Here is a 17,211-nt window from a genome sequence, read left to right on the forward strand (position 1 = left end):
TGCTAGCCCATTTAGAACAGGCAGTCATCCCAATTCCTGAAACTGACCCACAGGACTGTCAGTCTTTGCTGGCTGCACAGTGATTGATGGTGCAGTAAAACAATTAGCCAGCAGCTGGCTGGGTAGTAAATTTGCCAAGGCTTGGGGGTGAGGGGAAGTAAGGTAGGATCTGGGGGGTTGTTCCGAGCACCAAATACCAGTCCGGTTTCAGCAAGCAAGGTCCAGTAAGTAATCCAAGGGTCAAATATTCATTACTGCAGTCTAGGCTTCAGAGATTCAAAAGGGTCCGAGTCACAGGGTATGGCTAGCGAAGGCCCACTGCTGGTGTCCAACATTGCTTCCAGCAGAGGGCAAAAGGCCTCCCACTGCATTTTAAACTCCTCTCCCTGATTCTGGTGATTGCCATCAGCCTTCCAGCTCCCTGGAGCTTGCAACTTTAAACAGCCAGAACCCTTCTGTTGCTTTGTTACTCCCAGGTGTCTTTGCTCTGCAGGGGGCAGAAGGGCCTCCTGCTCACTCTTTGAGTCTGATTGAGGGGTTCTAGCTGTGTCCTAAACATTTTCCAGTGGTGGGAGGTCTGGAGCTGTGTCTTTGGGGATTCTGCTTGTTCCCTCTCTTCGGTCTGCTGTGGCACTCCACTCCTCCTCCTCTGAGGACTCAGCTAATGGAGGCATGTCAAGATTTAGTTTCAGTTCATTAGCCCTCATCCAGCATACCACAGCCTCCAGACACTGGTCCAATATCTGAGCAACCTCTTTTGATTCAGGTGGAATGGAAAGATAGAGCCAGGTGTTATCTGCACACTGCCGACACAGTGCTCTAAATCCCCATATGACAGCTCCCATCGGCTTCATATAAATGTTAAACAGCATGAGGGACAAGATAAACCTGAGGGACCACATAACATAAATGTCATGGATCTGAGCAGTAGTTCCCCAATGCTGTTATTTGGTAACAGCCCTACAGGCACAAGTGAAACCACTGCAATACATGCCTCTAACCCCCTAACTCCAGAGTCATTCCAGGAAGACACCATGGTCAATAATAAATACATTAAAAAAATGGAGGGAGAAATATCAATAATTTAAGATGTGCAGATGATACCATACTCTTAGCAGAAACCAGTAATGATTTGAAACGAATGCTGAAAGTAGGAAAGTACAAAAGCAGGACTACAGCTGAATGTCAAGACAACTAAAGTAATAACAACAGAAGATTTATGTAACTTTAAAGATGACAGCGAGGACATTGAACTTGTCAAGGATTATCAGTTATCGATGTGACTAATGACACAGCTGGGTCAAAGCCGAAAGGAAGCCCAGAGGATGATGCGCACAGATGCGAAAGGAGACTCCGGAGGTGTACAATGCACACAATAGTAACATGGAATGTGAGAAGCATGAACCAGGGAAAGTTAGAAATTGTCAAGCAAGAAATGGAACATATCAACATTACAATACTTGGTGTGAGTGAATTAAAATGGATGGGAATGGGACATTTTCAAGCGGGCAACTACAAAATATTTTATACAGGAAATGAGAAATTAAGAAGAAATAGGGTTACTTTAATAGTGAGAAGTGATGTAGCAAAAGCAATTAGAAGCTACAACGCAAGGTCTGAGCAAGTGATATCAATGAGATTAAACGGAAAACCTATTAACATAACCATCATCCAAGTCTATGCTCCAACGGCAAATGCAGAAGAAGAGAAATTGGAGAGATTTTACGCAGAAGTACAGGAGGAAATTGATCGCACACCAAAACAAGATGTGATAATAATCATGGGGGACTGGAATGCAAGAGTAGGGAACAGAGAAGAACTAGGAATTGTGGGGAAATGGGGCTTAGGAGACAGAAATGAAGCAGGAGAAAGACTTATTGAATTCTGTGAAACCAATAATTTGTTTCTTGCAATCACATTTTTGGAGCAAGCGAAAAGATGAATGTACACGTGAACATCACCAAATGGTCAATATAGGAATCAAATTGATTATATAATTGGTAGCAGAAGATGGAGAAGTTCCATACTTTCTGCAAAAACAAGACCAGGAGCAGACTGCGGTACAGATCATGAACTGGTCGTATCGAAAATCAGAGTAAAGCTAAAGAAGAACAACAAAGCAATCATAATGGCAAAATACAATTTAAATAACATCACAGAAGAATAAAGATCAAATAAGGAACATATTTGAGGCTTTAAAATTAGTTGATAGAGAACCAGAAGAACTATGGAGTGAAGTCAGAGACATTATCAGGGAAGAATGCAAAAAGACAATACCTCTAGTTAAAAAGAGAGAAAGACCTCAATGGATGACTGAAGAAATGCTTAAAATGGTTAAAGAGAGAAGGAAAGCAAAGCACAGTCAGAAGCCTAAATGCAACAATACAGCGATTAGTACATAGAGACAAAAATAATTATTACAATAGTTATTGTATAGAAATAAAAGAGGACAACGAAAAGGGAAGATCAAGAGTCCCATTCCAAAAGATGAGAGAAATGTAAGGGAAATTTAAACCAAGGGTAGGGATGTTGAATAATCAACAGGGGAACACACGGGCTGACTGAGATGAAGTAAAAGGAAGATGGAAGCAATACACTGAAGAACTCTACAAAAGAGATGCCAGGATGACAGATTCTTTCATGGAGGAATTGTATGATGAAGAACCAGAAATTTCAGAAAGTGAGGTGAAATCTGCTCTTAAACTACTTGGAAAAAACAAATCACCAGGAACAGATGGCGTATCAATAGAGTTGCTACAAGCTATTGAGACTGAATCTGTCCAAATTTTGACAAAAAATTGTGAACAAATGTGGAAAACTAAACAATGGCTCACAGACTGGAAGTGTTCAATATATATCCCGATGTAAAGAAAGGGGATCCCAGGGAATGCAGTAATTATTGAACTATTGCCTTAATATCCCATGCAACTAAAGTAATGCTCAAGATTCTACAACAAAGGCTCTTACCATATATGGAGCGAGAAATGCCAGATGTCCAAGCTGGATTTAGAAAGGGAAGAGGCACCAGAGATCATATTGCAAACATATGTTGAATAATGGAATGGACCAAGGAATTTCAGAAGAAAATCACCCTGTGCTTTATAGATTACAGCAAAGCCTTTGACTGTGTAGATCATGAAAAACTATGGAATGCTTTAAAAGAAATGGGGGTGCCACAGCATCTGATTGTCCTGATGTGCAACCTATACTCTGGACAAGAGGCTACTGTAAGGACAGAATATGGAGAAAATGATTGGTTCCCCATCGGAAAGGGTGTGAGACAGGGGTGTATTTTATCACCCTATTTGTTTAATACGCAGAACATACACAGAAAGCGGGATTGGACCAAGATGAAGAAGGTGTGAAAATTGGAGGGAGAAATATCAATAAGTTATGCAGTCGATACTATACTACCATCAGAAACCAGTAATGATTTGAAACGAATGCTGTTGAAAGTTAAAGAGGAAAGCACAAAAGCAGGACTACAGCTGAACGTCAAAAAGACTAAAGTAATGACAACAGAAGATTTATGTAACTTTAAAGTTGACAGTGAGGACATTGAACTTGTCAAGGATTATCAATACCTCGTACAGTCATTAATGAAAATAGAGACAGTAGTCGAGAAATCAGAAGAAGGCTAAGACTGGAGAGGGCAGCTGTGAGAGAACTAGAAAAGGTCCTCAAATGTAAAGATGTATCACTGAACACTAAAGTTAGGATCATTCAGAGCATGATATTCCCGATCTCTATGAATGGATGTGAAAGTTGGACAGTGAAAAAAGCAGATAATAGAAAAATCAACTCATTTGAAAGGTGGTGTTGGAGGAGAGCTTTGCGCATACCATGGACTGCGAAAAAGACAAATAATTGGGTGTTAGAACAAATTAAACCAGGACTATCATTAGAAGCTAAAATGATGAAACTGAGATTATCATACTTTGGACACATCATGAGAAAAAATGATTCAGTAGAAAAAGAGGAAAGCTCAAACAAGAGATGGATTGATTCCATAAAGGAAGCCACAGACCTGAACTTAAAAGATCTGAACAAGGTGGTTCACGACAGATGCTATTGGAAGTCACTGATTCATAGGGTCGCCATAAGTCGCAATAGACTTGAAGGCATATTACACACACACACCTGTGCCATCCACCTCCAGAGTCAGATCTTCCAGTCAGTGGTTGGCACACACTAGGATACTTGCTTGCAGACAGGCTTCCATTTCTAGGGAGCACTCTGCCATCCCTCTCTCTCCTAATCTTTTTACTATAGATGGAGACTTATCTGGGATGCCTCCCTCAGAGCTCACCATCCCACTCTTTCTATTGCTGCAGACCCACTTGATGCATTTCTGGGTTCTGAGCTGGAGGAAGGGGAGTGGAGTGAGGGCTCCTTTGGTGGAGAACACACACCCCATCACCTATTCCATGACTCCTACTTTGCACCACTGGTGCAATGGGTCCTAGCCACAGTTGAGCTTAGGTCTGCACCTTCTGACTCGCCTCCAGCCCAGTCTGAAGGCAAGGCAATGCTACCCGAGATAAAGACCTCAGCCAAATGTATTCCAGTACTCAGCTCTTTTAAGGCCATTACTAAGGCTGAATGGGATACATCCCTTGTTTGCCCATGTTTGCCTCCAGGGCATCCACATTTACTCATACCTGGACGATGTACTTATGCACTCCCCGTCCAGGTAGTGAGCTCTTCAAGTTTGGGACACCCCTCTGCAACCTTCAGAAGGGTCTTCCCTTCAGGGAACCAATGTGGGTCCCAGTCACTATGGACACCAGTCTCCTCAGTTGGGATGCCTACTATTGATAGGTTGCTGGTCCCAGTGAAACAGATGATCGACATCTACTGGCTCAAGCTGAGAGTGCCCTGCAGTTCTTCATGCCCCATCTCCACCTCTTCCATGTTCTTCTTCATGTGTTAAAGCACATGTCAATGGGAGGGGGGGAATGAGGTCTGCAGAGCTGCAGGCACAGCCCTACCTTCTCCTGAGCTGGGTAGAACTTCATCTGGCCTCTCTGGCTGATTAAGCCATCAGATGATAAAAGCAGGAGAATGGAAGTTTATTTATTAGATTTATATCCCGCCCTTTGTCCCAGTAGGAACTTAATCTCAAATTGAATCTCAAGGTCTTTCTTCAAATCCAGTCTCGATTCAGAAGGCCACTAGTTGACCTCTTCACCTCAGCAGAAGACCATCAGATCAAGCCATTTTTCTCCAGGTTCCACTCACCCAAGGTAGAGGCACTTGATGCTCTAATGTTCTTGTGGCTCTAATGTTCTTGTGCCTTCCCACTGATCCCTGTCCTTACTCGGGTGCTCTGCAAGATCAGATGCGAGAAGACAATATGATTCTGGTAGCTCCATTCTGGCCTCTGTGCCCTGGCTCTCAGGCATTCTGAACATGGCAGTTTCTCTTCCATGGCACCTACCTCAATATCCAGACCTGATTTCTCAAGGCCTTCTACTTCATCTGGACCCAAAGTGGTTCCAGTTGACAGCTTGGGTACTGTGGACACATCTGAGAAAAACAGCCTCAGAGCAGAGGTTATTAGCACCATCCTGGCCTTCAGACGCACATCCACAATATGCATCTACTCCACCTGGAATACCTCATCTTGGTGCTCCTCCAAGGACTTCTTTCCACAAGCCAAAGATCCTTGACATCTTTGCCTTTCTTCAAGATGGCCTTGAGAAAGGCCTGAGACCCAATATCCTCAAGAGGCAAGCTGCAGTAATATCCTTTCTAGCATCTGATCCTACGACGGCCCCCATATTTCACCATACTCTTCTGAAATGGTTCCTAACAGGGGCGACTCTAAAATGTCCTCTCACACTGCACAGATTCCCATCCTGGGATCTCAATAAAGTGTTACAGGCTTTACAAAAGCCACTCCCCTTTGAGTATCTGAGTACGGTTCCCTATTAGACTCTTATCTTTAAAAGTTATTTTCCTTGTTGCTATCACATCTGTCCATAGGCTTCAGATCTGAATGCCTTGTCAGTGCTAAACATCTATGTGTTTTTCTTTTGACGGTAATCAGATTTCATAGACAGAAAGAGCTGATTCTCCCTACCTTTTCTCCTAATCCTTCCCATCCCCTTGAATGAGCGTCGCACTCATTGGACATTAGAAGGGCTCTCAAAGTTTATATTTCCAGAACCAAACAATTTAGACAAACAGACTCTCTCTTTGTTTCTTTCCACCCAGCTTCCTTGGGCAAGACAGTTACTTCCTCCATGCTCTTTAGGTGGATTAGGGTGTGCATTGTTCTGGCTTATGAGGCCCAGAAGTTACCTGTCCCTTCTAAAATCTTGTCTCATTTTACTAGAGCCACTGCCACCTCTGCAGCTTTGTTGGTCAATGCACCAATTGATGAGATCTGCAGGGCAGCTACATGGGCATCCCCTAGTTCATTCACTAAACATTATAAAATGGACACCTATGTCTCGGTAGAGGCCATTTTGGTTGAATGGTCCCTCCGCAGGTCCAAATTAAGAGACAGCTTGTTTGTGTATATGTCCCTCCCTACATGGGGAGCTTTAGAACATTCCAAGCTGATGAGTTCCTCCAGCAACACGATAAAGAAGCATTGATTCCCTACCTGAAAGGTAGTTCTGTTTTGCTGGACAGAAACTCATCAGCCCCACCCTTATGGCTGCCTTCTTCAATTGTTGCCCAGTATCCCCTTTTGGGGCAGTTGTGAGGGTAGTAGCCAGTTTTTTATTTATGAAGTTGTCTTATGGAGAAGTAGGTTTCCTGTTCTCTTCTACTGCATGATTGTTTATTCCTTGGACCTTTGAGCTTAGCAAGGATGTAAACAGAGGAATTCTGGAAGTAACCTACTTCCCTCAACTTGTATTCCCTGCCTTCAATCACAGGGTGGAGCTATAACCCAAGCTGATGAGTTTCTGTCCAGCAACACAGAACTGCCTTTCAGGTAGGGAACCAATGGTTCTGTCTGTTTCCTGATAAAGGCAATCGGTTAGGATGACCAAGACTGTTTGGCACCATACCAGGTCTGAAGCCAGACTGAAGTGGGTCTAGATAATCCACTTCATCCAGGTATATCTGCAGTTGGCTGGCCACTACCCTCACAACTGCCCAAAAAGGGGATACTGGCAAGTGGGCAATAGTTATTCAACACTTCCAGGTCCAGGGAGGGCCTCTTTAGGAGAAGGTTCACCACTGCATCCTTTGAAGTGGTGAGTACCACCCATTCCCATAGTGAGGCATTAACCTCCACTGGACCCACCCAGTCAACCACTTCCTGCTAGATTTCACTAGCCAAGAGAGCATGTGGTCTGCCTAATTCTGCAAGCATCCTGTCCACTTCTTCAGGCTGCAACAACTGAAACTGATCCCACAAATCTGAACCAGGGCTCCAATGGCCTTCCCAAGGTCTGCTCCAATGGTTGAGTCAAGTTCAGAAAGGATATAAGCAACTTGGCCTCAAAATGCTTCACAAAACTAATATAATGGACTGCCAACTGGTCTGTTGTTACTTGCATGGGGCTGGTTTGTAGGGCTTTAAAGATTAATACCACCCCCATAGGGTCACCATAAGTCGGGATCGACTTGAAGGCAGTCCATATCCATTTTTCAAATTGGACCTGGAAATGGACTCGAAGCCTATGCAGATGATGCACTGGAGTGATATGCTATTATATGCCAGTCCTCATTAATAGTCTCACTGGCCTGTTTTGGGGGAGCTACAGTTTTTTTACAAGTGATAAAACTGTGTCCAATAGAACCTCAAATTATGAACCTGCTCTCTCAGGGTGAATGCAACCCCATCAAGATTGATTGAATTGCACCTAAACCTTCCACTCTAAGATCACCATCTTCCTCTCCTGCTCAGTTGGGAAAATAAGTGTCCTGCTACATTACATGTTGGAATAGTATGGCAAATTCCATGTTGGGACAGCAGGGCAGATGTCATGTTGGATCAGGCCCAGGTGTCTGTTACATTTAAGAAACATATAACTAGTTCCATACACCCAAGGGAGCTTTGGGCTTGTATGTATTGAGTGACACCCTCCATGCCACATAGAATACCATTTGAAACGAAGGAGTTTGTAATATGGCATAAGGCTGTGAACACACTAGTCGCCTACAGCAAAGTGTTTCCATTAGCCACACCTGGAGGGGGAACGGGTTGATCTGCTGATCAGCTGCGTAATATCTTTGAAGCTGAATTTTTTATAAAAGCACTCAAGCCAATCCCACCAGGTTATATAGTAAAGAGGGGCGGAGTTTCAGAAGAGAGAGGTGGGGATGCACTGGAGCTGGTAGAACAGCAAGTGTGTTTCTGCCCTAAGCACGGGTGTCAGACTATTGGTCCATCTAGCTCATTATTGTCTACTCTGACTGGCAATGGTTCTCCAGGGTTTGAGGCAGGAATCTCTCCCAGCCCTACCTGAAGATACTGGGGATTGAATTTGGGACCTTCTGCATGCAAGGCTGATGCTCTACTACTGAGCTATGGCCCTTCCCCATTGCTTAACCAAAAAAAAGGGGGGGAGGCTCCCATCTTCCCTCTCTTCTCCAATGTGATTTCCTGTTGTTTCCCTTTCACCCTGAAACATGCTACTCTGTTACATCTATGCTAATACAAACCATGTTTTATAGTATCCACATTCACTCATAATGGGATTTTGTAAATCTGCTCCTAATTACCTTAAAATATCTAATATTTATTTAAAAATCCTGGGTGATATTCTTTTCTATTCTGAAAATGTTTGACTTAATTTCAAGCCATATTTCAAAGCTATTGTTTCAACATAGTTTGCAAACTTATTTATTTAATGTTCAAATCAAGCAGTTATTATGGAAGCTGAGTTTCTTTACTTACGCTTGGATCCAAAGAATCCCATGCTATGTTCCACATGTACACTGGAGCTTTCCTGCCCCTCCTTTTCCATTTCACTTTTTCCATCCCTTCAAAAGCTACACCTGAGTATGCAAAATAACACAAGGCCCTGTGACCTTCACAATATTGGCAGAAATCAGTGCACCCCACAATCCAAGCCAGAGACTTCAACTGTAGTTTCCTAAATGATTATAGTGGCGGGACTAGAAGAATATTGCCATGAAACTTATATTTTATCTTGGCAGGACTCTAGCCAAATTGAATTATTGAAAGAATTAATGGATCTTCAGAAGGATATGGTGGTCATGTTGTTATCTATGTTAGAAGGTAATTTAAGTTCATTTTAAAACTTTTTTTAAAAAAAAATCCAATCATTATTGACTTTTTCAAACTGCAAAGGAGTAAGAAAAATTGGTGCCAATGGGGGATTTCTTCCCAATGCAAATAGCTTCAAAGCACCTATTTTTTGTCTGAGTTACATCAAGAGGAGATGGTTTAAATTCCCCCTCCCAGCCTGCTACAATCCCAATTATTGTCAGCCACCCCCCACACTGCTGTTTGGATTTTCAAAAGTGTGCAGGTTAAGTGCAGAGACACATTTAACTTAACCTCTAGTTTGGCTCAGAGAGCATGAAGACTGACAACTGAGCATTGCATAAAGTCTCCAATGAGAAGTACAATTAAAATGTTATATTGTTATTGTATGCCAGTTATAAAGAAAACAATATTTACTGACATAACTTGCATATTTTTTTGGTTCCTGTGGGTTTCAGTTTTATAAATGGTTGTCATAAAAACCTCAAAAGAGTTTATATGGGGAACTCGTTTGCATAGCTGATCCAGCAGGCTTGAACTCACCACCTATCAGTTGATGGGTGACTTCAAATCAGCTTTCTGCTCCTTGGCACTTCTAATTCAGCCATGTCTCTACCTGCCGCACATATGGTGTAGTGGTTAGAGTGTCAGATTAGGACCTGGAAGAGCAGGGTTTGAATCCCCATGCAGCCATGAAGCTCATTGGGTGACCTTGGGCCAGTCGCTGTCTCTCAGCCTAAACCACCTCACAGGATTGTTGTGGGGATTAAATGAGGAGGGGGACAACCATGTTTGTATGTCACCTTGAGCTCCTTGGAGAAAAGATGTGATATAAATAAAATTAATAATAATAATAATAATAATCTGTCACATATGATGTCAGGTGTGGGGTACGTGGGTGTGGTTTGGGAACAATGGCCTTGTGGGCCTAATTGGGACCCCTTGCAGGTTTGCAGGCCTGCAGGCCAGAGGTTTGCCACCCCTGCTTTAAGGCACCGCAATAGCTATCTTTATTATTTACCTGCATGTTAAGGCTATCTGTAAGCAAACACTAGAGATAATTCAGTAGAGGTGAAATTGGACTGGCTAAATCCAACAGAGTTAGGCATACATAAACCCACTCATGTTAGTGGGCTTAAACAAGCTCTGTTGAATTTTGGCCATAATGTATAAACAATCTTTCAGAGTTGTAAATAAATCATGAAATATTTCATGCCTGATTTTTTTCTCCTTCTAACACGACTATCAGATTGTCTTAAGTACTTCAAAATGCTATTCTCTTGTACATGTAAAATAACCTCATGTGGAACTTGAGCTCCCTCTAGTGGTTGATGGAAGGAATCGCTGTTCAAAATAGCAAAAGCTTCTTGGATCTCACTTGGCCCTAGGCTCTATGTTCTATCCTGCTTTTGCCCTGAGTGATTGTCAAGAATGCTCTCTGCCTTCCTCCTCTGGCTCACGCTCATTTATTTGTCTCATGACTTTTCTGTTTGCATTTGCTTCTCATGGCACCTTGTGCTAAGTTTATTTTATTTATTTATTATTTGATTTATATCCTGCCCTTCCTCCCAGCAGGAGCCCAGGGCGGCAAACAAAAGCACTAAAAACACTTTAAAACATCATAAAAACAGACATTAAAATACACTAAAACAAAACAACTTGAAAACATTTTTTAAAAAGGCTTTGAAGACTTTTTTTAAAAAAAAGGTTAAAAAAATATTAAAAAGCAATTCCAACACAGACGCAGACTGGAATAAGGTCTCAACTTAAAAGGCTTGTTGAAAGAGGAAGGTCTTCAATAGGCACTGAAAAGATAACAGAGGTGGTGCCTGTCTAATATTTAAGGGGAGGGAATTCCACAAGGTAGGTGCCACAACACTAAAGGTCTGTTCCCTATGTTGTGCAGAACAGACCACCTGATAAGATGGTATTGACTGGGTATATAAGGGATAAGACGGTCTTTCAGGTATCCTGGTCCCAAGTTGTACAGGGCTTTGTACACCAAGACTAGAACTTTGAACTTGGCCTGGTAGCAAATGGGCAGCCAGTGCAATTCTTTCAGCAGTGGGGTGAAATGTTGGCGATACCCTGTTCCAGTGAGCAGTCTTGCCACCGCACTTTGCACCAGCTGCAGCTTCCTCAAGGGCAGCCAAAAATTGAATGCATTACAGTAATCGAGCCTAGAGGTTACCAGTGTGTGGACAACAGTGGGTAGGCTATCCCAGTCCAGAAACAGCTTCAGCTGTCCAAATCTGGATGAAGTCAGTAAAGCCATCAAACAAATGAAGAATAACAAAGCAAGTGGGCCTGATGGGATTCCTGCTGAAGTGTTTAAAGAAAGTAGGCCTGAACTTACACAACAACTTCATAAGTTCATTGAAAAGATCTGGATGAGGGAGGAGATCCCAGAAGACCTTAGGAACGCCATAATTATCACTCTTTTTAAGAAGAGTGATAGAACAGATTGTGGGAACTACCAAGGTAAAATCCTTGCAAGGATCCTCGCAAATCGTCTCCCACCTATCTCAGAAGGCATCCTCCCTGAATCCCAAAATGGTTTCCGCCGTTCCAGGGGGACAGTGGACATGATCTTCGCTGCACGACAGCTTCAAGAAAAATGCAGGGAGCAAAACCGACCTCTATATATGGCAACTTGATCTGACTAAGGCCTTTGATACTGTAAATCAAACTGCTCTCTGGACCATCCTGAAAATTGGATGCACTGATAAATTTGTGAATATTTTGTTATGACAACATGATAGCGACAATTTTGTATAACAATGGCTCTCAAAGCAATCCATTCAGAGTGGAATCAGGCATAAAAACGGGTGCGTCATTGCTCCGACCTTATTTGCCATTTTCATTGCCATGATTCTACACCTTGTTGAGGGGAAACTTCCCACTGGCATGGAAATCACAAATCAAACAGATGGAAAGCTTTTTAATCTCAGTAGGCTGAAAGCAAAAAGAAAGGTAATTACAACCTCTGTCGTAGAACTTCAATATGCCGATGATAATGTAGTCTCCGCACATTCAGAGGAAGATCTTCAAACTATCCTAAATATCTTTGCAGAAGCATATGGAAAGTTTGGCCTCTCGCTTAATATAAAAAAAACACAAAGTGCTTCATCAGCATGTGCAAATTAGTCCCTCTGTACCACCATCAATCCAGCTTAATGGTGCAACGCTGGAGAATGTTAATCACGTTTCTTATCTTGGCAGCCATATCTCTGTAGAAGCTGACATCAATGCTGAAATTCAATATCGTCTTAGCTCTGCAAGTGCTGCATTCTCCCTAATGAAGTGTAGAGTGTTCAAGGATTGGGATATTTGCAGGGAGACCAAAATGCTTATTTACAAAGCCATTGTACTACCAACCTTACTGTACACCTGTGAAACATGGACCATCTATAAATGCCACTTCCAGCTTCTCGAAAGATTCCACCAATACTGCCTCTGGAAAATTCTACAAATTATTGGGAAGATAGGCAGACTAATGTTAGCGTATTGAAAGATGCAAAGACCGCCAGCATTGAAACAATGATTCTCCAACATCAGGTGTTCTTGCAACTCTGTAATGGGAAAAACCACAAGGTGGAATTCTCCCTTCCCCCTGCACAACTTTTAAATTTACAGAAGACCTCTTGGAGGCCGGGCCTGGCAACCAAGAGGTCTTCTGTATCTTTAAAAGTTGTGCAGGGGGAAGGGAGAATTCCACCTTGTGGTTTTTCCCATTACAGAGTTGCAAGAACACCTGCACTTGGCTGACTTTCTCTTCTCCTAAAGATACAGGATCAGTCTCAGGCCCTGAACCAGGCAACCCTACTACATACTCTTATTGTATAAAGCTATGGCAGCCCTTAACGAATGCTCCTGGGGAGACACCCACTCATGCCACCCTGGGCTCCTGCTGGGAAGAAGGGTAGGATACAAATCAAATAATAAATAAAAATATAAATAAATTCTGTTTCTAGGATGGCAGCTGTTTGCCCTGACCCAAAACCAAAGTCCAGAGTGATCAAGCTCCCTTCCTTGTTGTCACAGATTATGCAGTCTGAATAGGATACCTCTTTTCAGTATAAAAAGTTAGTGGCTTTAGCCAACAAATATGTGCTGAAACAAACAATTATGGATCAATTAAAATTGCCTTTAATTTATGCTTCTGTGGCCACTTTGGTCATAAAGATTCAGATGCCAAGCCTAAAGATCCTATGGAGCAGAAGCTTGATATAAGGCTAATGTCTTGTCAGTACAAGCTGCTTCCTCTATTTCTGCTTTCACCAGAGCCTCTCTGCTGTGGCTGGAGGATCTTCTAGATGAGCAGCAGCAAGATCCTGCTAGACTATGCAAAACCTCCCTGAAGGTATCTTGGGCTGTGGCTTTTATTGTGGGTGCCACCATGGACACAGTCCAACTCGCTGCTCACTCCCCGGCAGCAGGTGTGTTCACAAAAAGAACTCTCTGGCTATGTCACTGGGAGATGGATGATATCTCCCGCTCTAACCTGGCTACTGAGCCTTAGGTGGGAGGAAAGTTGTTTGGAGACTCTGCAGGATGCCTGGGTTGAATCCAAGAACAACAAAAAGACTATGCCTTCAGTGGAAAAAAGGGAAGACAAATGTAGCATCTGTACCACCGGGTCCACCACTGGATGGTTGTGGAGTGACGACCTTTCCTGATATGCACAATCTTTTTTCCCTTCCAAAACCCAGTTCCTCCTTCCTGATAATATATTAATTTATGTCATATCTCTGAAATGAATTGGTCATTAGCCTTCCATGTCACCTCTTTTTCCCAGAAACTGTCCTCCTCTTACTACGTAGGTTTTTATTGCCAGGTGTTCAACCATACCCTTTAGTGAATTGTGGTTTCTGTCCCTTCTCAGTTCTGTAGGTCTAGGGACTTCCCAGACTTCAAATGTCAATCATTAGTGACCCAAAGTGACCTGCCCCTTTAAAGTCTTTCTTTGATATATGCCTATGCCATTTTATGATTAATTGAAACCTGCATATTTATAAACCTTGATTCTATAGGTTCTATCAGTATAAAAGTCCTAAATTTGATATATTTTGCTTTTAAGCTTCTTTCCCATCTACACATGCATCTCAGCTTTGAAACTCAACCCTTCTATTTTAGCTTGCCACTTCAAAACCAGGAAACAGGTGGCATTCATTCTGCTGTGTTCATCCAGAGTTTTCCTATCTAATATGCTTTGACTTTTAATCAATTAAAATTCAGTCCCTTTTCATGCGAAGCTCCATTTTGTCTTAAAGTAGCTATATTCTGTCTATATACAATTCCTTCTACTACAGGTCATACGTGTTGACATGTCATTTTTTTCACTTTTAAGAACCCCTTAGGAACATAGATCATAAGAATAAAAGAATATAGGAGATTGCCCTACACCATCCACTGTGGTCCATCCAGTACTGTTCATGATGGCAGTTGCTCCCCAAAGTCTCAGTCTCTCCCAGACCCACTCTGGAATGTTGGGGATTGAACTTGGGTCTCCCTGTGCATAAGCCAATTGCTCTACCACTGACCCACGGCTCCTCCCCTTTTCTACCCTCTGCATATTCCTATCGTTCCCATTGCTATCCTTTGGTCATCAAGACCTCAGGATCACATTAGATCCCTAATTCCAGGCTCCCTTCATTCTGATCCCTCATACTTCTATGTTTGAAAATTTAATTTTTTTGAAAGCATTAACCACTTCTGTGGGCCAGTAGGTGGAAGCAAAAGTTCATATTCCTTCTTATCTTCATTGATCTTGTACCTGGCCAGGTGTTTTTGTGGTTTTAGTTACTTCAAAAACAGGGTGCCAGAACTTTTTTTTAGCTCATAGTATTCTGAACAGTATAGCTCACAGTTGACTGAGCGCAACTGCACTCTACACTCTGTTGAATCTACAGCCTCTTGTATTTATGTGTTTATACAGGCCCCCATAAACCTACAGCTTAAACCAAAATAATATTTCATAGGCCTGTAGTCTGAACCATCTTACTCTGCAAGAGTATCAATATAATATGAAAACAAGCAGGAATATTCATGAAGGCAGTAGTTTGATAAACTCTCACAACCTAATGGAGGCTTATTTGCATATGCCCATCCATCGTTGGCATATCGTATAGACTGGTATTGGCCCCCAAGACTTGTATTGGTCCCAAAGATTGTGATCATGCTGGTAGCCTACATATATCTATAATGGATTCACATCTATCCCTGTCTGGATGAGCTCATATGGTATCCTTTCATTAAACTATGCAGGATCTTCAGATAACCTTGGCTTGCATCAAAGACCATGGATTCCTGGTCAATGTCAAGACAAGTCACTTAATTCCCTCCCAAAGCCTTCAGTATCCAGGAGTGCTCTGAGATACAGAGGTTGGAACCATGCCTCTTTCTCCAGACTGTATTTCCAAGATTCAGGCAGCCGTGTGCTCCATCAAAGGAAAATCGTTGGTGGCTCCTACCAGAGATTATGATGTTTATGATTTTCACAGTTCAAGTCACCCTGTGGGTGAGATATCATTTGTACACTCTTCAGTGGACTCTTAGAATCACAGAATCATAGAATAGTAGAGTTGGAAGGGGCCTATAAGGCCATCAAGTCCAACCCCCTGCTCAATGCAGGAATCCAAATCAAAGCATTCCTGACAGATGGCTGTCCAGCTGCCTCCTGAATGCCTCCAGTGTCAGAGAGCCCAATACCTCTCTAGGTAATTGCTTCCATTGTCGTATGGCTCTAACAGGAAGTTTTTCCTGATGTCCAGTCGAAATCTGGCTTCCTGCAACTTGAGCCTATTATTCTGTGTCCTGCACTCTGGGATGATCGAGAAGAGATCCCTGCCCTGCTCTATGTGACAACCTTTCATGTACTTGAAAAGTACTATCATATCTCCCCTCAGTCTTCTCCAGGCTAAACATGCCCGGTTCTTTTAGTCCCCTGATCATCCTTGTTGCCCTCCTCTGAACCTGTTCCAGTTTGTCTGCATACTTCTTGAAGTGCGAAGACAAGAACTGGATGCAGTATTTAAGATGAGGCCTATCCAGTGCTGAATAGAGGGGAACTAATACTTCATGCGATTTGGAAACTATACTTCTGTTAATGCAGCCTAAAATAGCATTTGCCTATTTTGCAGTCACATCACACCGCTGGCTCATATGACAATTCCAAGATCCTTCTCACGTGTACTGCTGAGTGAACTATCCCCCATCTTATAACTGTGCATTTGGTTTCTTTTTCCTAAGTGTAGAACTTTGCATTAATCCCTGTTGGATTGCATTCTGTTGTTTTCAGCCCAATACTCCAGCCTATCAAGGTACCTTTGAATTTTGTTTCTGTCTTCCATGGTATTAGCTGTGCCTCCCAATCTTGTATCATTTGCAAATTTGATAAGCATGCTCTGTATCTCATCATCCAAGTCGTTAATAAAAATGTTGAAGAGCTCTGGGCCCAGGACCAAGCCCTGTGGCACCCCACTCGTTACTTCTGCCCAGTTTGAGAAGGGACCTTTGATAAACACTCTTTGAGTACAATTCTGGAGCCAACTGTGGATCCACCTGATAGTTGTTTCATCCAGTCCACATTTAGCTAGCTTGCTAATTAGAATATCATGGGGCACTTTGTCAAAAGCTTTGCTGAAGTCAAGATATATTATGTCCACAGCATTCCCACAGTCTAGAAGGGAGGTTACCCGGTCAAAAAATGATATATACCAGAAGAACACTTCCTATACAAGAAGAGCACTGCAAACTGGTGACACCTGTTGGTATGATTACCGCAGCCAGTGATTCGCCCTATGCTGATGGGTTTGTAAACCCAATATCCAGACTGTGGATAACCTCAGATACCAGTCTGACAGGCTAGGAGACTCTTTGCAAGACCAACATGGTCCAGGGTGTATGGTTGACCAGGGAGGCATGTTTGCTGATCAATCTGCTGAAGTTACATGTTGCCAGACTAACGACCCAATATTTTGCAGAGCTGAGGCCTCTTGTTGTTAAGGACAGGC

The 17,211-nt window shown here is 42.6% G+C and overlaps 1 protein-coding gene across 1 annotated transcript in view; it reads left to right on the forward strand.

Annotated features, from left to right (window-relative positions):
* RYR2 (ryanodine receptor 2) overlaps positions 1-17,211 on the forward strand; it is a 725,812-nt gene that overhangs the window by 656,624 nt on the left and 51,977 nt on the right. Inside the window, exon 88 of the mRNA XM_061624580.1 lies at positions 9,127-9,208. Within this exon, the coding sequence (XP_061480564.1) occupies positions 9,127-9,208 (82 nt within the window). The remainder of the gene's footprint in view (positions 1-9,126; positions 9,209-17,211) is intronic.

This window comes from Rhineura floridana, chromosome 4 (genome assembly GCF_030035675.1).
Source record: "Rhineura floridana isolate rRhiFlo1 chromosome 4, rRhiFlo1.hap2, whole genome shotgun sequence".
In the NCBI taxonomy this organism is placed as follows: Eukaryota; Metazoa; Chordata; class Lepidosauria; order Squamata; family Rhineuridae; genus Rhineura; species Rhineura floridana.